Below are 25,326 nucleotides of genomic sequence, written 5' to 3'. Positions count from 1 at the left end.
TGGAACTAATTTCGGGACTTCGCCTGTTACTTGGAAGGGCTCCACGGGGCTCCTTAAGCAGGGAATTCTGGGAGAGGCAGCAGAGTTTTCAGGCACATGCGAAGTTTGGATGTGGTTGTGGTAGGTTTGGTTTTTGTTTGGTTTTTGCTTTTGTTTTTGTTTTTTGCAGCACTGGGGTTGGAACCCAGGGGCAGTCTACCTCCGAGCTACACCCCCAGCCCTATTTTTTATTCTTGATTTTGAAACAGGGTCTCACTGAGTTGCAGAGGGCCTCACTAAGTAGCTGAGGCTGGCCACAAACCTTTGATCCTCCTGTCTCAGCCTCCCAAGTACTGGGATTACAGGTGTGCGCAACCACGCCCACTCAAGACCCTCTTTCTAAATAAAAAATTTCAGCCAAGCGTGGTGTGGCTCCGGCCTGTATTCCCAGTGCTTGGAATTAAAAAGAAAAAAAATTTTAAGCACCGGAGTGTGTAGCCCCTGGGTTCAATCCCCAGCAACACACAGACACACAAATTATATTTTTTTAAAAAATTAAGGGGTTGGCTCACAACATCAGAACCTGATAAAACAGAAATTCAGAGATTTCTAGAAGATCAAATCAGGAAAATAACTGCAGAAATAATAGAGGTGTTTCGAAAAGAATTCAGAGAGAGCCAAAAAGAGATAAAGGATGTAATCAATGAAGTAAAGGCCTCAATTCAAAGTATAAACAACCGATTAGACCACATGGAGAATAGAATCTCGCTCCTAGAAGATAATCACTCCAAAAATGAATGCATAGTTTCTAATTTAGAAAAAAAAATCCGACAGCAGGAATCTGACATTGAAGAAATATGGGCCCATTTTAAGAGAGCTAACCTAAGAATAATTGGAATAGAGGGAAAAGAAAGTGAAACCAAAGGATTAACAATCTCTTCAAGGAAGTAATAGCAGAAAATTTTCCAAACATAGAGCAAGAGGTCGATACACAGGTCCAGGAAACTTATAGAACTCCCTTTAGACAGGATCGGAGAAGAGGATCCCCACGCCACATAATTGTCAAAATGACCAATGTGGAAGCCAAGCAGAGAATCTTAAAGGCAACAAAAACAAAGGGCCAAGTGACATTCAGAGGCAAACCAATTAGAATCACTCCAGACTTCCCAAACCATGTCATGAGAGCCAGAAGGGCTTGGAGTAACATATTCCAAACTCTGAAAGAAAACAACTTCCAGCCAAAAATTTCCTACCCAGCAAAACTTTCTATCAAATTAGATGGGGAAATAAGAAGCTTCCATGACAAACAGAAACTGAAGGAATTTATGTCTTCAAAACCAGCGCTAGAGAAAATACTCAAAGAGATTAACTACAAAGTAGAAATAGGTAACACACACCAGAACCAGAGAAAAAAGATTTTCTATCCAACAGACAACTAAGATTGGCTATCTTTGGAGATTCATTATTTATGTTAGTCTTTTACCTATCTCTGAATTGTATTGTTTGCTTTTATTGTTGCTAATTTTTAGGATTTCTAGTTGGAATATTAATATATCTTCAGATATAGCATTTGGAAATATTTTAACCCATTCTAACAACTAACTTTTAACTCTGTCTACGTTGTCTTTGGATATACAATTTTTTTTTATTTCCTAGGGAGTTTGTTTACCCTTCTGTTGCCTGTGCCATTGAAATCATATCCAAGAAAACACTGCCAATTTCAATGTCATGAGGTTTTATGATCCAGATTTTTTTCTAAAAGTTTATAGTCTTTTAAGATTTATATTTAGGTCTTTTATCTATTTTTAGTTAATATTTGTATATGGTGTTAGGTAAGGGTCCAATTTTATTCTTCTTCATGTAATTATTATTTTTCAACAATATTTAGTTAAAAGATTAGTATATCCTCCACCAAATGTTTGTGGAAAGCTTGTCAAAAATAACTTGACAATATATGGAAGAATTTATCTCTAGGCTTTTATTTAACTCCAATGGTTTATACGTCTGCCTTTATAACAGTACTACACTGTTTCAATTATTGTAGCTTTATAATATTTGAAATCAGAAAATATACATCTAGCTTTGTTCTTTTTCGAGATGGTTTTGTGTATCTAGAGTTCATATTCCATATTAGGATAGATTTTCTCTGAAAGATAAATAAATAAATGTATGATAGTTTCACCTAAAAAAAAAAGAAAAAAAATTCTCTGGTAAGAAATAAAGCAAAGAGAAATATTGAAATGTTATCTTTCATTTTCATTTGTCTGTTATCAGACAAATGAAACTGTTATGTGAGATTATCATTGTTAATATTGGATAAATTGCTATAATACTAGATGTCAAACACTAAGCCAAGCATGGGAAGGAGGGATGGGGAGGGAATGGGGTGGGGATCGGATAGGGGCTAATTGGGCGATGTGTGTATGTATGTCTACAAAAGTTTCTTTTTATACCATTATGATGTATGAATACAGTGCACCAATAAAAATAAATAAATAGTTAATTAATTAAAAAAATTAAGGGGTTGGGAGTATAGCTCTGAAGTAGAATGCTCCTGGATTCAATCCCCAGTACTGAAGAAAAAAAAAATTGGCCACATATACAGTAAATATTTTTAAAGTGGTCTAAAGGAAGGTCTCCCTTCTCTAAAACCCCAGTGGGTGCCTGAAACTCCAGACAGTCCCAAACTCACTATATGCTGGGCATAGCTGGACATGCCTGTAATCCTAGCCTCAGCAAGACTCATCACCCTAGCAAGACCATATTTAAATATAAAAATAGGGCTGGGGGTGTAGTTCAGAGGTAGAATGCCCCTGGGTTCAATCCCTAGTACCACCAAAAAAAAGCAACAACTCTACTATTTTTCCCTATAAATATATGCCTGTGATAAAAGTTTAATTGATAAATTAGGCACAGTAAAAGACGAACAGTAACTAATAATAAACTAGAACAGGCGTAACGGGTGTACTGTAATAGCTGTATGATCGAGGTCTCCTCAAAATATTTTACTGTAGCCGGGCGCGGTGGCGCACGCGTGTGAACCCCGCACTTGGGAGGCGGAGGAGACAGGAGGATCGCGCAGGTTCGAAGCCAGCCGCGCTGGCTTAAGAGACCCTGTTTCCAAAATATAAAAATGTATAAAATAGGTCTGGGAGTGTAGCCCAGGAACCCCAGTACCACCAAAAAATTTTATATAAATACTATACTGTAACTCTGGGGTTTTTTTCGTCTGGTATTTTGTTTGGTCTTGTTTGCAGGGGCTCTGAACTAGTAAGCTACATCACAGCCCCTTTTTTGTTTGATGTTTGAGGCAAGGTCTCCCTAAGGTACCCAGGTGGGCCTCCTACTTGGGATCCTCCTGCCTCAGCCTCCGGAGCGGCGGGGATCACGGGCTGCTTTTTCCTGTAAGGGAGCACTTTACAGCTTCCCTTTGACGTATCTGAATTGCCAGCATCGCTATTCTTGCATTTAAGACTGTTATTAAGTAAAATAAAGGTCACTCGAGCACAGGGATGCTGATACTACCACAGCATAACCAAGTGATCATTTGAGTGACTAGCGGGTGGTGGCTTATGGGTGTGGATACCCCAGATGCGGGATGGTTTGCACTCTCCGCCGGGCCCGCCTGACCCTGCACAATCCGGCCACACTGCTCAGTGGAATGCTGCGCCATATACAACGGATGAATTGTGGCTATAATTTTCCACTCTTTTTTTTTTTTTTTTTTTAAGTACTGGGGATGGAACCCAGGGGCATTCTACCTCCGAGCTACACCCCCAGCAGCCCTATTTTTTTTTACTCTTTATTTTGAAACAGGGTCTCACTGAGTTGCAAAGGACCCCACTAAGTAGCTGAGGCTGTCCTCGAACCGCGATCCTCCCGAATGCTGGGATTATAAGCATGCGCCACCACGCCTGGCTTTTCACTCCGTATTTTTATATGGCACTTGACTACAGGTAACTGAAATCTTGGGTAACTAAAAGTTTGGAAGGGAAACCTCAGATAAGCTGGACCACTGTGTGTGTGTGATACTTGTGGAAATATTTTCTTCTTTTTTTCTTTTTTTTTTTTTTTTTTTTGTGGTACTGGGGACGGAACCCAGGGGCAGTCTACCTCTGAGCAACACCTCCAGCCCTATTTTTTAATCCCTTACTTTTTGAAACAGGGTCTCACTGAGTTGCAAAGGGCCTCACTAAGTAGCTGAGGCTGTCCTCGAACCGCGATCCTCCTGTCTCAGCCTCCCGAATGCTGGGATTACAAGTATGTGCCACCACGCCGACCAAATATTTTCTCTTTTTTAACCTGCACAGCAGCCTTGTATATGGCTGGTGTGTTCCTATTGCACAGATGAAGAAATTGAGGTAGAAAGAATATAAGTGATTTGCTCAAACTGTACAGCCACATTTCTAAAGTAGACCCCTCTGATTCCAGAGCCCAGACAATTTGTCTAGAAGTTACCAACACATGGCTGCTAATTTGCAGAGGTAAAATGTGATTAAACGAGCCGGGCGTGGGGGCGCACACTTGTAATCTCAGCGCTTGGGAGGCTGAGACCGGAGGACCACAGTTTGCAGACGGCCTCAGCCACTGAGACCCTCTGCAACCCAGTGAGCCCCTGTTTCAAAAGAAAGAAGAAAAAATAGGGCCGGGGGTGTAGCTTAGAGGTAGAATGTCCCTGCGTTCCACCTCCAGTACCGCAGAAAAATAAATAAATAAATAAATAAATAAAGGATAAAAAATGGGGCTGGATTCCATCCCTAGTACTGCCCTTTTCATTTATTTATTTATTTATTTATTTGCAGTACTGGGGATGGAATCCAGGGGCCTTCTACCTACAAGCTACACCCTCAGCCCTATTTTTTATTCTTTATTTTGAAACCGGGTCTCGCTGAGTTGCAGAGAGCCTCACTAAGTAGCGGAGGCTGTCCGCGAACCGCAGTCCTCCCATCTCAGCCTCCCGAATGCTGGGATTACAAATGTGTGCCACCACACCCGGCTGCCCTTTCTTATTTTTTATTTTGAAGCGGGGTGTTCCTAAATGGCTGGCCTTGAAACACCTGAATTTGGCGTTAAAATGAGATTCTGATCTGTTTTGAAGGGGCTCTCACGATCGTGTTGCCCCGGCTAGGTAGAGCAATCCTCCCACCACCTGGCTCAAAATAAAGTTTTTAAATGTTCTTAGCTAGGAAGATAAGCGAGCCTAAATGAGGGTGGGGAGGGCCGGAGTCTAGGCACAGGTGCTGGAGTATAACTTGTTATTTGTTATCTGAAAATCAGAGTAACTGTGCTATCGCTTTAAAAGGGCCTACGCCTAGTTATTAGTGATTCCACTCACTGGCCCTGCCAAGCGTGCCCGGAGGCGCGTGGCGAGACTTGTAGAATGGAAATCAGGTGATGGGGAGTCTAATTTAAGCCCTGCCCTGTTACCCTTGGGCATGCCAGTTCTCCCCTTTGGCCCTGAGTTTCTTATCTGTCTAGAGGAGGGTTTGGCGAGCGGGAGGTCTAAGGTTACTTCAGTTCTAAGAATCTGTGTGTTTGGCGTGCCTGCCCGTTCCGCTGGCGATGCACAGGGTTGCCTCGGTGCGCGCAGGCGGTGGCTTCGCTCCCTTCCCTACTGGTAAACAGAGCAGGCCAGTTCTGCACGAATTCCAAAGGTGAGCCGCACCCCCTCCCAAACGCATGATCTACAAGGGCTTTTGCAGCTGACCCAGTGGCTCTGTAATGAAGGCTTGGTTTGGTTTGGTTTAGTACTGAGCATTGAACCCCAAGGGCATTCTATCTCCAAGGTACACCCCCAGCCCTTTTTAATCTTTTTTTTTTTTTTAATTTTGAAACAGTGTCTTGCTATTTTGCTGAGGGTTTCCCTGGAATCCTCCTGTCTCGGAGGATCGCACAGGTTCGAAGCCAGCCTCAGCTACTGAGCGAGGCCCTCAGCAACTCAGTGAGACCCTGTTTCCAAATAAAGTATAAAATAGGTCTGGGAGGATAGCCCGGAGGTAGAAAGCCCCTGGGTTCCACCCTCAGCACCACAAAAAAAAACAACAACAAAACCCTCCTGTCTCTCCCTCCCAGGCACCAGGATTGCAGGCGCGCGGCCAGCAGGCCCCACTCAGTGACGAAGTTCTTAATCATTTGCCGGCCATTCCAATGGCGTTGGGAGGGCCTGGCTCTCCTTCCTCGGTCCTGTCTGTCTCTGTCTTTTGTCAGTCCGCTGGCTCACGGAATTGGCTACACTTCTGCCCCGTCGCTGCCCCCTCTTAACTGGCCGCCACCTCCTGGTCCCAGGATCCATTTTGCTGCCAAAATTCAGACTGAGGCGTTGACGGAAACTCGTGGGGTGTCGCTCTCCGTAGACCCCGTAACACTTGCTAATCTCATTAATTTTCTCTCACCTGAAATATTACTTTTTCTTTCTCACATACAGACTGTCTTGATTTACATCTGTCTTTCTGGGGTTTTGTTTTGGGTTTTTGTTTTTTCTTCCTTTGGAGATTGCACCCAAGGATTGTATACCTCTGAGCTACACCCCCAACCCTTTATTATTATTATTATTATTTTAAGAGAAGGCCTTGCAGAGTTGTGAGGCTAGCCTTGAAGCTGCTAACCTCCCAAGAACTTGGACTCTAGGTGTGAGTCACCACGCCTGGCTGCTCCGCCCATCCTTTACGGTCTGTTTCTGTAAGAGCTTATCGCCTCTCTCCCTCCCGCTGGCTCCAGCTGCTGGCGAGCGAACCACCACCCAGCCACCGCCACCAGCCAATCTTTACCTCGCCATCAGTGGCGCCACCTTCTTCCCACCCAGGAAACCCTGAGACGGGACCTTGAGGCGCGTGGCCCTCACCCTGGGTCCAAGTGCCCGGTGGCGAGCGGCCTCCCAGGAGATGCGCGGGCAGGGAGAGCTTGGTGGAAATCACTTCCAGGTTTTCAGCTTCCATCTGTGCTTTTTCTAAAATTACTATGCTTGAGACTCTGCCCGTGCCCCAAAGGTTCTCCTTTCCCTATTCCTGTATAATCAATCAACCTTTAAAAAAGGAAGAAAGCGAGGGTGGGTTGCCCCAGGTCATAGACATTTCAAAGGTTGGCAGGTGAGCCAGGCACTCGCTTGTAATCCCAGCATTCGGGAGGCGGAGACAGGAGGATCGCGGTTCGCGGACAGCCTCAGCTGCTTAGGCCCTCTGCAACTCAGTGAGACCCTGTTTCAAAATAAAGAATAAAAAGTAGGGCTAGGGTGTAGTTCAGAGGTAGAATGCCCCTGGGTTCCATCCCCAGACCCGCAAAATTTAAAAAAAGCCAGGCATGGTGGTGCACGCCTGTGATGCCAACACCAGGGAGGCTGAGACTGGAAGATCGCTGGTTAAGGCCAGCATGCAGGAATTTATTGAGACCCGTTTTTTCAAAACCAGAATTAAAAAGGGCCGAGGATTGCAGCCACATCATACAGAACCCCTGGTTTGATCCTGAGAACTGAAAAAAAAAATTTTTTTTAAAGCTAGGGGTGTGGCTCAGTGCTAGAACACTTGTCTAGCATATGCAAGGCCCTGGGGTTCAGTCCCCAGTACTGCACATACACAAAAAAGCTGTTCTATTTGAGAAATTTGCCTGTTATCTCTCTGGCCTTGATTTCTGGGAAAGTCAAATAAACAGCTTATTTCCAGCTGGTGACGTGGAATTTCAGTGTGACCGACTTTTAGCCTGGTCTGCCGAGGCCCAGCGCAGGAGCTTAGCCCAAACAATGGCCTCCTGTAATTCTCGTTTAAGAAATCGCATGGCAGGAGTTCGCCGTATATACTTAAAGTACGTCTTCAGTAGACGGTAAAACGCACGCTTATATCGTTTGTTATTGTCTGAACTCACCAAGTTTAGACGACCGCTTTGCAATGTGAGGAGGCCGGGGATGCCGCTCAGCAGTAGAGCGCCTGCGCACACGTGCGAGGCCCTGGGTTCGATCCCCAGCACCACAGAAAATAATTCAGTTAAATGTGAGAGGAAGTGTAAGCCTTGGGTTCAATTCCCAGCAGCCCCCTCCCCCAAAAAAGCGAGAGAAGCGAATGTTCAGTTCTTTCAGAGGCTGTGCCAGCCAAGAGGTCTGAACTTTTATTTTATTTTATTAATTTATTTTTACAGTACTGGGGATGGAATCCAGAGGCATTTTGCCTCTGAGCTATACCCCCAGCCAACTCTATTTCTTATTTATTTTGAAACAGGGTCTCAGTGAGTTGCAAAGGGCCTAAGTAGCTGAGGCTGTCCGCAACCGTGATCCTCCTGTCTCAGCCTCCTGAATGCTGGGATTTAAGGGCACATTACCACGCCCGGTTCTGAAGACCATTTTATTAGCAACTTAATCATCTTTGATTTGTCCTTTTCCCTCACATCCTGTCAACCTTACTGATTTGTTTTTATTATATTGGTTTCTTTTTATTTTATTTTGGCGGTACTGGGGATTGAACCCAGAGGCTTTCCACCTTCCAGCTACACCCCCAGCCCAATTTGATTTCTTATTTGTTTTTGTTGTTGTTGTTTTGGTGGTACTGGGGTTCCTGGAAACCATTCTACCTCTTGGCTACACTCCCATTTTATATTTTATTTGGAAACAGGGTCTCTTAAGCCAGCGCGGCTGGCTTCGAACCTACGCGATCCTCCTGTCTCCGCCTCCCAAGTACGGGGATTACAAGCATGCGCCATCACGCCTGGCATTGATTTCTTATTTGAAAACAGGGTCTTGCTGGGCTGGCCTTGAATCTGCAATCCTCCTGTCTCAGCCTCCCAAGTACTGGGATTACGGGTGTGTGCCACCTTGCCCGGCAGCCAGCTCTCTTTCTTACGATGAATATTCTGTGTTCTTTCCTACCTCTGTGTCTTTATGGCCTTATCCTCTTCCCTGTGAAGGCCCCATCTCTTCCGTATTCACATCCCACCCTCCTGACACTCTATTTGAGGCCGCTCTCTCTTCTCTAAACCCTTCTGCACTGGCTCTTCCGTGTCATCGGCACCAGCCGTAGGACATCTTATTTGCTGTTTCTTCCATCTATACCTAAAGCGCAAGGTCTTTAAGCGCAAGGCCGCCTCTTACATCTTCTACCATATTCCCCTTAATGCAGACAACCATATAATAGATGGCTGGTAAATATTTTATTGACTGTCTGGAGCACAGAGCGTTTGTTCACTCTTTCATTCTTTCATCCATTCAGCAAATAGTTTTTGAGACCAGAAACCGTGTCAGGCACTGGGATACAGGAGGGAGCAAAACAGACAATAATCCCTGTTTGCTTCTTTCTTTCTTTCTTTCTTTCTTTCTTTCTCGCTCTCTCTCTCTCTTTTTTTTTTTTTTTTTTTTTTTTTTGTGTGTGTGTGTGTGTGTGTGTGTGGCACATGGGGTGGAACCCAGAGGCCTCCTACCTCCGGGCTACACCTCCAGTCCTATTTTATTTATGGCTTGGAGGTAGACTGCCCCTGGGTTCAACCCTTAGTCTACCTCCAGCACCCAAAATGACATCAGGAAGACCTCACTGCAGGTGCCATTTACTGAAGATGTGAAGTGCCAGCGTTCCAGGTTGGAAACGTCTCGGTGTGAAGTCCGTGAGGCTGGCCCGGCCCCGCATAACCTCCCAGGGAGGCAGGGCTTCATCTGCTGGGGCAGAATGGTGGAAGCCAGAGAGAGGAGACAGAAGAAGGTGGGGCCAGCCCTGTCGGTTCTGGTGGGACTTCGGGTTTGCTCTCAGTGAGATGGGAGGTCTTCAGAGGGCTTGGGGCGGAGGAGTGAGTTAGCTGACTTCTGTCGTGATAGGGTCCCTCTGGATGCTGCCTGCTGCCAGGAGGCAGGAGCAGAAACGGATTAGTCAGGAGGTGCTGTAGTAATTGTAAATAGGCCGGGGACAGCGGCAGCCCAGGCTAGGGCAGCAGGAGAGTGAAGTGGGCAGATCCCGGTTGATTTTGAGGCCAAGAATGACCGGAAAGTTTGCAGTCGTGAGTAAACAGGAAAGTAAACTGCAGCGTGCCGAAATGGGGAAAACTAAGAGAGGGGCAGGTTTTGCAGGGCAGGTGTGCAGCTGTGCGTTGGGCTCGAGGCGTCCCACGAGCATGGTCTACTTGGGTGCCCAGCAGGCGACGTGAGTGCGCAGACCAGGGCGGGCAGCCCGAGAGGCCCAGCGAGCAGATGGTGTGTTGTGCCCCGACGGCAGGAGGTCCCCGGGCACTCTGCTCTCCCAGATGGGCCGAGCCTTCATTGTTGAGCACCTCTTACGCATCCTACCTGCTCACAGACAAGCTCGGTTTTAAGGCTGTAACTGAGGGCCGAAAAGGCTGACCAGTTAACCAGCCCAAGGTGACAACTAGCAAGTCGCAGAACCAGGTTACAAACTGAACTCCGTCCCACCCCAGTGCCTTTGTTGTAGAGCGTGTTCTAATGTAGAAAGAATGCTCTTGGCAAGCCACAGTCAATATCCCTGCGAAATAAACGTGCTGCAAATCTTTAGAAATGCCAATGGAGGGGAATCCTTTAGTCGATTTGTCCCTGGAAGAGGTCCAAGGACATCCCAGGGAGGGTTCTCAACTCTGGACTAGTGGGGCCTTGGGTACCTGACAGAGAAGAATTTCTGCACACCTCAGAGGCCGAGGTCTATGAGAGCTTATGCAAAGGAGGATGCGGCCCGTCTCAGGAGAGAGGTGCTCTTTGGGGGTCCCTGGCTCCTCTTTGAAAGGAAATTTGGTGAGTGTGGCCATGATGGGCTATGGGAACGTGACATCAGTCGGGGATCGCGAGTGGTTTGTGGTGGTCTGGTCCTTCTCAGGAGCCTTAGGTTGATGTGGTCCATTATCTGATCAGTAGATAATGCTGGGAAGCCCCCCAAGGTGCCTTCAGATTACAAGCATGTGTCACCATGCCCGGTTCTTCAAATATTATATCTCTTTGCTTAATCTGGTTATTGGTAGGCTAATTAACAGTACACAAGGTAATTTTTATAACTGGATATATTTCTGTTAATTCTTTTTTTTTTACTGGTGCACTGTAGTTATACGTCTAAATGGGGGACAAATGGTAGAGGCATACATGCACACATCATCCATTTAGCCTTTCCCATTTCCCACCCTTTTCCCTCCCCCTATGGTCATTCTAAGGTTGAGATTTCCCAGAAATTTGAGACTGACAGGCCTGGTAAAGAGGCTCGCTTGGGGAGTGATAGGCCTGAAAAGATATATAGGACTTTAACTTAAAATTACTCTTTGCTGGGCATGATGGTGAAGCTCCTATCCTATAATCCCAATACTTGGGAGGTTGAAATAGGAGGATCACAGGTTCGAGGACAGCGTCAGGAACTAGCAAGGTTCTCAGACCCTGCTTCAAAATACAAAATAAAAAGGGCTGGGGGTGTAGCTCAGTAGAATGCCCTGGGTTCAATCCCAGTACCAACAAACAAACAAAAAAAGAGCAAATAGTAAGTGTCAATACTATTGGTTAAGCCGGGCGTGGTGGCGCACGCTTGTAATCCCCGCGCTTGGGGGGCTGAGACAGGAGGATCGCACAGGTTTGAAACCAGCCTCAGCTACTTAGTGAGGCTCTCAGCAACTTAGTGAGACCCTGTTTCCAAATAAAATATAAAATAGATCTGGGAGTATAGCCCGGAGGTAGAAAGCCCCTGGTTTCCACCCCCAGTACCACACACACACAAAAAAAAAACCCCAAACTGTGAGAACTGACGTGTCAGGTGAGAACTGCGCTCTCCGAGCCAGGCACTCCCGTCTCTAGCGCACTGAGCCGTGAGCTCACCGTGCGCGAGGGAGCCTCGGCTAAGGAGACACTAGGCCTGGGTTTTGAGGAACGGCTAGGGTTTCACTTGGCAGAGGGTGCTTGGGTAAGATATTCTACACAAAGGCATTGGCATGAGCTCAAGTGTAGCAGATACAAACACATACAAGGACATTTGAGAAAGAACATGCAGATCAGGAGTTGTTTGTTTTTAATTCTGGGGATTGACTCCAGGAGCATTCTACCTCTGAGCTACCCCCAACCTATACGTGTGTGTGTGTGTGTGTGTGTGTGTGTGTGTGTGTGTGTGTGTGTTGCTTGTGGTGGAACCCAGGGGCATTCTTCCTCCGAGCTACACCCCCAGCCTTTTTATTTATTTTGAAACAGGGTTTCACTGAGTTGCAAAGGGCCTTACTGAATAGCTGAGGCTGGTCTCAAACTGCAGTCCTCCTGTCTCAGCCTCCCCAGTGCTGGGATTACAAGCATGTGCCACCATGCCCGGCTCTCTATTTATTTATTTATTTATTTATTTATTCATTTATTTATTTTCTTTCGGAAACAGGTTATCTCTAAAGATCTCACTAAGTTGCTAAGGCTAGCCTCAAACCTATGATCCTCCGACCTCAGCCTCCCAAGTACTGGGATTATAGGCCCTCACCACCGTTCCCTGCATGCAGAGCAGATAGAACTGAAGCAAAGACATGGGAATTTTAACTAGAAATGTAGTTTAGAAGCTAAATTTGAAATGTGAAGCATGGGGAACAGTCACCCAGGAGCCACCGCTGGATCCCAGCGTTGACGGAGGAGCGCTCTGGCTGGGGTTGCTGGGAGAACGCGGCTACAGACAGAGGCCGGTGGGACGTCATTGCCAAGTTGAGGGTGAGGTCCGCGCCGGCCTCCGCTGGAAAGGAGGGGGTCACAGGACTGGATGACCAGGCCCAGGGCACCAGAGGAAGGCAAGAAGCAAAGACAACCAGCTTCCAGTGTTGGAACGGGAGTTGTGCAGCCGGGAGAACGTTAGTGCTCCTAGTAAGCAAACGCAGAAGCCACGAGAAGGCTGCTTATAAGTCAGGCTTTCAACAGCAGTTGAGATGGTATGAAATATCACACTAAAAATATCCAGTGGGGAAACAGGAAATGTGGGGCTGAAATTTGAGAAGTTAGGACTAGCTTGTCTTTGGCATAAAGATCATATTAAGTTACAGAGAGTGGATGGAGTTTGCAAGAGGCGCCGTAGCAACCGGAGCAGAGAGCCCACAATGAAGATGGGGCCAGCATTGTCGTCAAACAGCACGACAGAATACATGACTTGTGAGGGTATACCAGCACACATCATCCACTTAGCCCCATCCCCTCCCCATCCCACTCTCTCCCCCTCCCTCCATCCCATGCTTGACTTGGTGATTAACACTGATTCATTTGTTTACGTATATCCTGCGTTTTGTAGAGATTCCACCTTCCCCCATCCCATCCCCTCTGATTGGTCACCTTAATTGCTCTTCCATGGGACCCTTTCTTCAACCAGATCTCCTCCCATTACCCATTTTTTCCTAGGTTTTGCATATTAGGGAAAGCATCTGATTTTCTATTTTCTGTATGTTTCTCTATGTATGCCACATTGCAAGTTTCGATCCCGCTCCTGAAGGCCCCAGCGCCGGCCTGGCACCCTGGCAGACTCTGATCCCGGCCTCGCTGGCTCCAGCACCAGCCTTGCCTCATGGCAGGCCCCGATCCCGGCCTCGCTGACTCCGGCTCCGGCCTCACCCCTCAGCAGCCTCCGATCCCAGCCTCAGAGGCCTGGGGCCAGCCATATTTAAAAGCCAAAAACAATCTTCATTGAAAGGCACAGATCAGTGGACACAAACTATCCAGAGTATAGTTAGCTGATTTCATGCCAGTCAAAGTAAGCACAGAAAATGAGAGTAAATGCTTAAGAACTTTTGTAGTATTTTGATGGTGTATTTTACAAAAGTGTTGATCCAAGATAGGCGTGGTGGCGCACACCTGTAATCCCAGTACTTGGGAGGCTGAGACAGGAGGATCGCAGGTTTGCAGCCAGCCTCAGCAACTTGTGAGGCCCTCTGCAATTTAGTGAGACCCTGTTTCCAAACAAAGAATACAATAGGGCTGGGAGTGTAGCTCAGAGGTAGAATACCCCTGGGTTCAATCCCCAGTAACACATACACACACACAAAGAAAACTTTAAAAAGTCTAAAGATGAAGCTGGGCATGGTGGCACCTGCTTATAATCCCAATACTTGGGAGGCTGAGACAGGAGGACCTCAGGTTCATGACCAGCTTCAGATACTTAGTGAGGCCCTTTGCAACTCAGACCCTGTTTCAAAATAAAGAATAAAAAATAGAGCTGGGGGTGTAGCTCGGAGGAAGAATACTCCTGTGTTCAATCCCCAGTATGAAAAAAAAAAGGAATGAAGGAAGTATTTATACATGGTACAACATGGATGAACCTTGACAGTATTTTGCTAAGTAAAAGAAGCCAGACACAAAAGGTCACATATTGTTTGACTCCATTTATATGAAATACTCAGAACTGGCGAATCCGTAGAAGTGGGAAGTAGAATAATGGTGGCCAGGGTCTGAAGTAGAAGAGAATAGGAAATTGCCACAAGTCAGGAGTTTCTTTTGGGGATGATGAAAGCATTCTAGAATTAGATAGTGGGTATGGTTGTGCAACCTTTTGAATATTCTGAAAACCGCTTAATTTTACACTTTGAAGTTTTGAGTTTTATGGTGAATTATACCTCAAGTTTAAAAAAAGACAGGAGGCTCTATATCTCAAAACCGACGAATAATAAAGAAACTGGGGAGGAAGGAAAGACTGCTGAATTTGGACATTAAAAGAAGGAAGACAGCCAGTTGTGGTGGTGAACTCTTGTAATCCCAGCACTTGGGAGGCTGAGACAGTAAGATTTTGGGCTCCAGACCAGCCTCAGCAACTTAGTGAGACTCTCTTACAAAATAAAGAATAAAAAATAGGGCCGGAAGTGTAGATTGGAGGTAGAATGCCCCTGAGTTCAATCCCCAGTAATACAAAAAAAAGAAGAAGAAGAAGAAGAAAGAAGGAGAAAAAGAAAGAAGACAGGCCTGGTAGTGCACACTTTAATCCCAGTACTTGGGAGGCTGAGACCAGAGGATTTCAGCTTGGAGGCCAGGATATGGAATCTTAGTGAGACACTGTTTCAAAATAAAAATAATAATTTGGGAGACGGAGACAGGAGGATCCTGGTTCACAGCCAGCCTCAGCTACTTAATGAGGCCCTTGGCAACTCAGACCCTGTTTCAAAATGAAGAATAAAAAATAGGGCTGGGAGTGTATCTTGGAGGTAGAATGCCCCTGGATTTCATCCCCAGTACAACAAAAAATATATATATAACAGTCCTTAATACTCTCTTTTAGCAGGAAAGTCTACATATTGGGGGAACTGTCATGCTCCGGGCAGTAGCAGCCGTATGCTTTCCAGAATTCTAATTTTCACTTGACAGCCTCAATTTTGCCATTGGCTACAAATCCTGTCAGTAGTTTTCCTTGAGGTAGTTTTCAAGAGCTTCTCTGCCGAATGCTAAGTCCAAACAACCAGGGCCTGTGTGTCATTCTTTCAAGTAAAACTGGTGGCCCACAAAGACAGCCGCTGCTCAGTGGACCTGCGACTCAGCCGCTGCCTGAGCGCTCCTCCAGAGGCCGCTCCTGGGTTCCACCCCCAGTACCACAAAAATAATATAAATAAATAAATACATACATACATAAATAAGGCCGGGGTGTAGCTCAGAGGTAGAATGCCTGTGAGAGCAATCCCCAGTAGCACAAAAAATAAAAAATAAAAGTAATTGGAGGCAGGGGTGCTGCCTGGCTGTCATCCCGGTTCTTAGGAGGCTGAGATCAGAGGTAGGATGCCCCTCGATTCAATCCCCAGCACCACACACACACACACACACACACACACACACACACACACACACAGGTTTATTATTGCTGGTGTAATAAAAGTGCTTCTGACCACAAAGTTTGAAAAATGCCGCTGCGTGCTGCGGAGTCCCACAAACCCCTTGGCCGTGTGCGGAAGCAGCCTCTGCTCTGGGGAAGTGCTCGCAACATCTGGCTCATGTGCGCAGCAGTTGTCTGACTCCGCCTTCTCCCCCACACACTTGCCAAAACACGCCTCTTTTTTTTTTTTTTTTCACACGAATCATGTGAACCACTGACTGACCAAATGGCGCTCCATCATATTCCTCCAGAGCCAGAAATCGCTACACAGGATAAAAGACAGAACTTACCAGGCTTGAATGAAAGTAGCCCCTTTCTCTTTGCTTCAAATGCAGCCTCAGCACCTCAGGATTAAAAAGTAATTTCACAACTACTGGGCAGGAAACAAGGATTCCCACTAGCCACATGGGGTATGATGGAGCCCGGCCCCTAACACAAACAGTGCACGGGACTGTGTAAACAGCGACTGGAGGTCCCGGCTGCAGACACGCCACATTACTGCAGCCCGGAGTGCGCCGGCAGCCTGCCTTAAAGAGCACAGCACCTCTGCCTGGCAAGGTGCGAGCCAGCGACCCCGGTGCTTGGAGGCCGAGTCAGGAAGATTGCAGGTTCGAGGCCAGCTTCAGCAGTTTAACTCAGCAACTTACTGAGACCCTGTCTCAAAATTAAAAAGGGTTGGGATGTAACTCAGAGGTAGGGTAAACCTAGAGGGAGAGACGGAGGGAGGGAGGGAGGGAAGAAGGCAGGGAGGAAGGAAGGTGGAACATCTTCTAATAGGAGATCCTAGGCTTAGGATGTAGCTTAGGTCATCCTAACGTCTGCTAAGTTTCTGAAGGCCCTCCTTTAACAAACAATGAAAAACAAAGGTCCGGGACAGTGCACACCTGTAATCCCAGCTACTCAGGAGACTGGGGGGGGGGGGGGGTCACAAGTTTAAGTCCAACCTAGACAATTCAGCAAGAGCCTATCCTTAAAATAAAGAATCTTGTTTGTGCTGAAGGCAGAGTCCCTGGCTAGGGGTGTAGCTTACTGACCACGCACGTGCTCCGCATGTGCAAGGCCCTGGGTTAGAACCCTAGCGCCTAAATAAATACATAGAACGAAGAGCTAGGCAGGGTGGCCCATGCCCACAGTCCCGGATACTTGGGAGGCTGAGGCGGGAGGATCACAAGTTCAAGGCCAGCCTGGGCAACTTAGCGGGATCCTGTTTCAAAATAGAATAAAGGGCTGGATTGTAGCTCAGTGGTAAAGCTCTTCCCTAGCATGTCAAGGCACCGGATTCAATCTCCAGTACCAAAAAGAAAATGAAAAAAAAAAAAAAAAAAAAAACTAGAGTGCAGCCAGCAAGATCCTAAAAACCTCTGGGACAGTATTATAAAACCCATCAGTGCAATTAAAGGAAGAACAGTAACCCACGAATGCCAAGCTGAGAATTTTATTTTCTGTAAGAGAATAATAGTAAGAACTGCAGCCTGGCATTCGGGTTTCAGTAAAGTGGTGCTGCTTAAACCTGGCTGCACATAGAATCCCTTGTGGCTTTTTCTTTTTTTAATGGCACAGGTCCTTCAAGAGGAGGCCCAGTTCAAGATCAGCCTCGGGATCTTGTGAGACCCTGTATCAAAGTGAAAACTAGGCCGGGCGTGGTGGCACACTGCTTGTAATCCCTGCGCTTGGGAGGCTGAGACAGGAGGATCGCAGGTTCAAAGCCAGCCTCAGCAACTCAGTGAGGCTGTCAGCAATTTAGCGAGACCCTGTTTCCAAATAAAAAATAAAGTGGGTCTGGGGGTATAGCCTGGAGGTAGAAGGCCCCTGGGTTCTAGCCCCAGGACCACAAAATAAAGCTTAGGCCCTTTCCCACTCAGACCCCTGAGGCCCGCTGTGATGGGTGGGTGGGTGGGTGCGTGGGGAGGGGCTCTGGCGGCTTTTTTACGATTCTGTAGATGCCTGCAGTCACCACTATATTAAGCACTTGCTCCTACAAAAAGGCACTGAGACTCGGGAACAGCTTGGAAGACACCGCTCTCCCCAAAAACAGCACATCACCCTGGGCGGCCAGCTCCAAAGCCTGGTGTTTACACACTCCGGGTCTGCCCAGGTTGTCACGGCAACCCACCCAGCGCAGCCGCCGGCCCCTGCGGCTTCCCCCAGGCTCGCCAGAGTCTGTTCTACTCCTAATAGCCTTGGTGCCCTGGCCTGCTGCTAGCTCTGCGTCCCTCCTGCTCCTCCATCTTACCGCACGCACCAGTTCTAAGAGCAGTAATACTCCACCGCTGTGGGACGAACATCCTGGCTCCTGTCTTGTACCCTTATTTACTCTGGGAAAAACAATCTTATGGTTTCTAAGACCTGCAGTAAGTTAGAAATAGGGGGGAAAGTATTAAATTACATTCAAATACAATGTGTTTGGGCTTTTCTTTTTTTTTTTTTTTTTTTTTTTTGGTGGTACTGGGGTTCCTGGAAGCCCTTCTACCTCTGGACTACACTCCCAGACCTATTTTTACATTTTTATTTGGAAACAGAGTCTCCTAAACCAGCGCACGTCTGGCTTCGAACCTGCGCCATCCTCCTGTCTCCGCCTCCCAAGCGCGGGGATTACAAGCGTGCGCCAACACGCCCGGCTAGGTTTTTCGTTTTTCAAGCATTTCACATGGTTAATGGTTTAGTTCTTGAAGAGAGAAACTCTTAGCTACCCATGACTTACTTATGTGTGTGCTAGACAACCAGGACCTACCCTATTACATTGCTTTTATTCATTTGTACCCCGATTCTTGTGTGTTTTACTGGGGATTGAATGAAAGGGCTATGCTGCCAGACATTTTGTTTTGTTTTGAAACAGGATCTCACTAGGTTTCTGAGAGTCTCAACACATTGCTAAGACTGTCCTCAAACCTGCGATCCTCCTGTCTCAGCCTCCCAAGTATACAGGTGTGTGCCACCATGCCAGGCTCCCTTATTTCTTAAATAGACAAAAAAAAAAAGGGCAAAAGATATAAGGCATTGGTGTTCTGGTTTTTTTCTTTTTCTGTAATAAGGAGTGAATCCAGGGGTGTTCTGCCTTTGAGCTACACCCCCAGCCCTATTTGGTTTTTAATTTTTGATACAGGGTCTCACTAAATAAGTGAGTGTCTCACAAGTTCCTGTTGCTGGTCTTGAACCTGCGGGCTTCCGGTGACTGCCTTCCAATCACAGGGATTACAGGCGTCCACCCCTGTGCCTGGCCAAGGCACTGGTCTTACTCCGTACACCATCTAGTACCTGGCTCTAGTTTTTAGCACCACCTGCTGCTAGCCTGGTGTTCCCTCTCTACCAGATTCCTGCTCACGCATGAGACGTGATCCTGCTTCCGTGTTGATCATCTGTGAAGGGTTATCTACGCTTCCCTCTACCTGGAGCTAGTCTTACTACATGACTGACGCCATCTCGGCCTCCCAGGAAAGCCACCCCTCCTCCACTCTATGCTCCATAAACAGAATACCTGGCATTTAATAGACATTTGTTCAGTGAATGAGTAAACCAGTAATCCTCGGGATGTCTAGAATTAACCACAGCTGACCTTCGAATAGCACTCTGCCTCTGAGCTACACTCACCCTCTGCCTTATTTTTTTTTTTTTCTTTGTTTTGAAACAGGGTCTCACTGAGTTGCAGAGGGCCTCACTAAGTAGCTGAGGCTGTCCGCGAACCGCGATCCTCTGGTCTCAGCCTCCCAAATGCTGGGTTTACAAGCGTGCGCCACCACGCCCAGCTAAAATTTTGTTTTTCAGAACAAAAAATTTAAAAAGGGGCTGTGAGTTAGGCATGGTGGTACACTTTCATAATCCTAGTATCTGGGAGGCTGAGACAAGGAAGATCACAGGTTCGAGGCCAGCCTCAGTAACTTGGTAAGGCCATTCACAATTTAGTGAGTCCCTGTTTCCAAATAAAAAATAAAATAGGGCCGGGCGTGGTGGCACATGCTTGTAATCCCAGCATTCGGGAGGCTGAGACAGGAGGATCGTGGTTCACGGACAGCCTCAGCTACTTAGCGAGGCCCATTGCAACTCAGTGAGACCCTGTTTCAAAATAAAGGATAAAAAATTGGGCTGGGGGTGTAGCTCAGAGGTCAAATGCCTCTGGGTTCCGTCCCCAGCCCTGCAAAATAAATAAACAAAATAAAATAGGGCTGTGGGTATAGCCCAGAGGTAGAATGCCCCTGGGTTGGTTCCCCAGTGCCACCACCAAAAAACAAAGGGTATGGATATAGCTTGGCAGTAGAGTGCTTCTGGGTTCAATCCCTGGTATCCCCACCTCCCCCCCCCCAAAAAAAAAAAAAGGAAAAGAAGCCAAAAAAAATTGAAAGAGTTACAATTTCTCCAGCGCTACAAAAGTTAAAATTGATCAGATCTTATGGACGCAAACACAGACTACACAGGACACCATCAGCAGTGGAGGGAAATGTTAGAAATGTAACAAGGTATCGGGTCAAGTCAGGACTGATAGAGTGAACTGTAGGGCAGGGATGGGGAAGGGCGGCCAGTGGGTTCTGAGTTAGACAGGAGGCAGCAGTTCTGGGCGCTGTAGCACAGGACGGTGACTATAGATAACGCTAGTACAGTGTGTATTTCTTTTTTTCAAATTTTATTTATTCTTTTTTTTTTTTTTTGCATTACTAGGGATGGAATTCAGGGGCATTCAACCTCTGAACTATACCCCCAGCCCTATTGTTTATTCTTTACTTTGAAACAAGGTCTCACTGAGTTGCAGAGGGCCTCACTAAGTAGCTGAGGCTGTCCGCGAACCCAGATCCTCTGGTCTCAGCCTCCCGAATGCTGGGATTACAAGCGAGCACCATTACGCTCGGTCTGTACTGTGTATTTCAAAACCTAGAAGAGGGTGAGATACTGGGCCTCCCATCCCAGAAGCCCTGGTCCAATCCCCGGCCCTGAAGGGGGAAGGAGGAGAAGAAAAGGTTTTGAATGTTTTTACCATAACTAAATAACATTGAGTGGGGCGTGGTGGTGCACACTTGTAATCCCAGCATTCGAGAGGCTGAGACAGGAGGATCGTGGTTTGCGGACGGCCTCAACTACTTAGTGAGGCCCTCTGCAACTTACTGAGACCCTGTTTCAAAAAAAAAAAAAAAAATAGGGCAGGGGGTGAGCTCAGAGGTCAAATGTCCCAGGGTTCCATACCCAGACCCGCAAAAAAAAAATTATTCTTCTGTGTTGAGTGTGGTACTAGAGATTGAATCCACAGGCATTCCACCTCCACGCTCTACCCTAGCCATATTTTATTTTGAAACAGGGTCTCACTAGGTTGCTGAGAGTGTCTCAATACTCGCTGAGTCTGTCCTTGAACCTGTGAATCTTATCTCAGCCTCCCATGTACTGGGATTATATGCAGGTGGCACATGCCTGGAATCCACTACTGGGGAGGCTGAGACAAGAGGATTACAGACTCGAGGTCAGCACATAACTTAGCCCCTATTTCAAAATAAAATAGGTCTGGGGGGTGTAGCTCAGATATAGAATGCCCCTGGGTTAAATCTTTTTTTTTTTTTTTTTTTTTTTTTTTTTGGTGGTACTGGGGTTCCTGGAAGCCCTTCTACCTCCGGGCTACACTCCCAGACCTATTTTTACATTTTTATTTGGAAACAGGGTCTCCTAAGCCAGCGCGTGTGGCTGGCTTTGAACCTGCGCGATCCTCCTGTCTCTGCCTCTCAAGCGCGGGGATTACAAGCGTGCCCCACCACGCCCGGCGGGTTAAATCTTCAGTATCACAAAAATTGGGTGTGCTGGGTATATGGCTCACTGGTAGAGTGTTCCTGGGTTCCATCCCCAATACCCAGAATTTAAAAAAAAAATTTTTTTCAGTGAAGAGAAAATTCCTAACAATGGTAAATAATTTTCTAGCAGTAAATGAAATCTAGTCCTAAGATCCAATTTTGTATTGCCTCACAAAAAATTAGCATCTTCAGTTCTAAATTTGGATTTGCAAAGCAACTTTTGATTCATGGGTGTCCTTCCTGCGTCCTCGGTCGACAGCCGTACAATTTCCTTTTTTCTTCCGTGGCCCAAGCTTCATGCCAGATTCCCCTTCCAAAACAGAATCGGGGCGCACCAGGCAGAAGTAACCCTCTTCCCACCTTTCTCCCGTCTAGGTTACCCCTTGGCGTTGTTTTATCGGCATTACCTTTTCTACAAGGACAGCTACCTCATCCATCTTTTCCACGCCTTCACGGGCCTCTCGATTGCTTATTTTAACTTTGGTAAGTCAGCTGAGTCAGCAGTGACCCGGGAAGGAAGAGACACACACAAAAATCCACTGGGAGAATTGGTGGCTCAGGGAGTTAAAAGATTCTGTGGGAAGCCGGGCGTGGTGGCGCACGCTTGTAATCCCCGCGCTTGGGAGGCGGAGACAGGAGGATCGCGCAGGTTTGAAGCCAGCCGTGCTGGCGTAAGAGACCCTGTTTCAAAAATATAAAATAGGTCTGGGAGTGTAGCCCGGAGGAAGAAGGGCTTCCAGGAACCCCAGTACCACCAAAAAAAAAAAAAAAAAAGATTCTGTGGGCAAAGGGAGGTTTGTAGGGCAGGAACACAGCTTAACTGCCCCCTTTTCCCTTTTATGTACATTCCCCTGTCAGGTCAAAAAATTTTGAGGGTAGGGTGCGGTGGCGCACACTGGTAATCCCAGCATTCGGGAGGCTGAGACCGGAGGATCGCGGTTTGCAGACAGCCTCAGCTACTTTGTGAGGTCCTCCACAACTTAGTGAGACCCTGTTTCAAAATAAAGAATAAAAATAGGGCAGGTGGTGTAGCTCAGAGGTTGAATGCCCCTGGATTCCATCCCCAGACCCGCAAAAAAAAAAAAAAAAAAAAAAAAAAAATCCCAGGAAGAATGGGAATATAAAGACCAGGCTAGGGCCAGGGCTGGGGAGATACCGCTGTGGTAGAACACTGACCTAGTGTTTGGAAGGCCCTGGGTTCTGCCCCCAGCACCACCCAAAACAGAAAGCCCAGGTCAAACCCTGCTCCGGTCTCTGTCCAGGATACCAGTTCTACCACTCCTTCCTGTGCGTCGTCCTTCAGTTCCTCATCCTTCGACTGATGGGCCGCACGGTGACTGCCGTCCTCACGACCTTCGGCTTCCAGATGGTAAGTGTCCTGCTCTCAGCAGCCCGTGCCACCGCTGACGGCAGTCCAGGAGGCAGAGGGGACTAGAGTGTAGAAAAGGCACCAGGCCAGGCGCGGGGCACACCTGTAATCCTAGTACTTGGGAGGCTGAGACGAGACGATCTCAGATTCGAGGCCAGCCTCAGCAACTTAGCAAGATCCTGCTTCAAAATAATAAAGGCTGCAGGTGTGTGTGAGGTAGAATGGATGTTCCTGGATTCAACACCCAGTACCCACAAAATAAAAAAGGCAGTGACCTAGAAGACCTAATCCCAATTCCTCCTCCCCGCACTAGCAGTCCGGCATATGTGTGTGTGTGCACGTGTGCGTGTGTGTGTGCGTGCGTGTGTTACTAAGGACTGAATCCAGCAGCTGCCTTTGAGCAACACCTCCAGCCCAATTTTTTATTTATTTTGAAACAAGGTCTCATTAAGTTGCAGATGACCTAAGCAGCGAGTCTGGCTGCTAACCTGGTCCTTTCTCAGCCTCCCAAGTACTGGGATTACAAGCATGCGCCACCACGCGCGGCTCAGTCTGACCCTTAATAGTCCTATATCACAGGCCCTGGGTGTTTCGTCTATAGATTGTAGTTATCTATAGATTGTCACTGTGTCATCAAGCTTCATTGCTTCTCCCCGGGATTAGCCCGGCAGTCCAGAGGGAGGTTATTCAGAGGCAGAACACCAACTTAACAGTGATTGACGGGGCTCAGCGTCTCGGTTCCCATCTCGACTTGGCCCTCATTTTGCTAAGAAACCTTAAGCCAGTCTGTTCCCATGTTAAGCTGAATGTCTCCATGTGTAGAAACTTCTTAAAGCTTTAATGATGGGGGCAGGAGAGAGGGGAAAAAAGGAAAACACCGAGGATTTCACAGCAGGGGCAGGACGCAGCAGTGACGCGCTGCCTGCCCTCCCCTAGGCCTACCTTCTGGCTGGGTATTACTGCACGGCCACCGGCAACTACGACATCAAGTGGACGATGCCCCACTGTGTCCTGACGCTGAAGCTGATCGGTGAGTGGGGCACTGCCTTCCTCCTCCACCGGACCACCGGCTCCTGGTACTGCCCCGGACGCCGCTGGCTGCGCCCAGTCCACAGACCACGACGTCGGTGTCCCCTCCCTCTGCTCTACCCACCCCTTCTCTCTCCGCTCAGGTCTGGCTATTGACTACTTTGACGGAGGGAAAGATGAGGTAAGGCCCCATTCCTGCGCAGAGGTTAAAGGTTGAACCGAGGGCCAGGAGGAAGGCCCAGAGACCAGGGCAGAGCCGCGCCCCTCCCCAGCCGGGTGGTGGCCGCTGCAGGGAGCAGAGCGAGGATCAACTCTGACTCGCCCAGGATCCAGCTCTTGCACAAAGTCCAGAGATCAGTGCCGGCAAAGGCATTTGTCAAGAGCAACAGCCGACAGCGGCTGAGCCGGCCCGCACACACTCGGGGCCACACGAAGCACCTCTTTTCCGCCCCCCCCCCTCCCCCAGAGAAGGCAAGTCGAAGAGCCCAGGCAGCAGGGCGCAAGGGTGGGGCGCTCGAGCGGCCGCGGGGGAGCTGCCAGGCCATCCTGAACCCGTTCTCCCCTCCGCATAGAAATCCCTGTCCTCCGAGCAGCAGCAGTACGCCATCCGGGGCGTCCCTTCCCTGCTGGAGGTCGCCGGCTTCTCCTACTTCTATGGCGCCTTCTTGGTAGGGCCCCAGTTCTCAATGAACCACTACATGAAGCTGGTGCGGGGGCAGCTGACCGACGCACCGGGAAAGATGCCGAACAGGTAACTCCTGGTCAGGCCGCGGTGCCGACGGCTCGCCCGGCAGACACAGCGTCACTTCCAGAGTCTTTCCTGAGGCCGCTCTGGCTGCGCTCTCCACCCGCTCTCCACCCGTGGCACCCGCCCCGGCTGGCACACAGGAGCTTGCCCGCCGCATGCCCTGGGGCCCTTACCCACATCACACCCGGCCACCCGTGCTAAACAGTGGCACACATACAAGTCTCATTTTGTGCCACAGGATTTTGTCCAAACTGGCCGTGTCCCCGCCTTCAAAGCCTGTCTTCTCATTTAAAAGGGAAAAAAATTTTTTTTAATGCTGCTGGGAATCGAACCCAGGGGCATTGTACATCCAAGCTACACCCTTTTTTTATTGTTTGCTTTGAAACAGGTTCTCACTGTGTAGCTGAAGATCTCATTATGTTGCGGAGGCTGGCCTCAAACCTGAGAGCCTCCTGTCTCAGCCTCCCAAGTACTGAGATTACAGGCTACGTGTACCACCATGCCTAAACATATTATTAAATATATAAAAGTAAGCCGGGCATAGTGGCACACGCTTGTAATCCCAGCATTTGGGAGGCTGAGACAGGAAGATCACAGTTTACGGACAGTCTCAGCTACTTAGTGAGTCCTTTTAAAACTCAGTAAGACCCTGTTTCAAAATAAAGACTGAAAGCCAGGCGTGGTGGCGCACAT

At 47.8% G+C, this 25,326-nt stretch overlaps 1 protein-coding gene across 1 annotated transcript in view; it reads left to right on the top strand.

Annotated features, from left to right (window-relative positions):
• Positions 1–25,326, top strand: part of LPCAT3 (lysophosphatidylcholine acyltransferase 3) — a gene marked incomplete at both ends in the record, with an annotated part of 45,325 nt that overhangs the window by 16,344 nt on the left and 3,655 nt on the right. The window contains 5 exons of the mRNA XM_080705356.1: positions 21,863–21,970; positions 22,750–22,856; positions 23,793–23,886; positions 24,029–24,066; positions 24,458–24,636. Of these exons, the coding sequence (XP_080561482.1) occupies positions 21,863–21,970; positions 22,750–22,856; positions 23,793–23,886; positions 24,029–24,066; positions 24,458–24,636 (526 nt within the window). The remainder of the gene's footprint in view (positions 1–21,862; positions 21,971–22,749; positions 22,857–23,792; positions 23,887–24,028; positions 24,067–24,457; positions 24,637–25,326) is intronic.

Source organism: Muscardinus avellanarius (genome assembly GCF_963383645.1).
Source record: "Muscardinus avellanarius genome assembly, chromosome: 11".
NCBI lineage: Eukaryota > Metazoa > Chordata > Mammalia > Rodentia > Gliridae > Muscardinus > Muscardinus avellanarius.
Note: the sequence above shows the minus strand (reverse complement) of the source record. Positions and strands in the feature narration are given on the sequence as shown.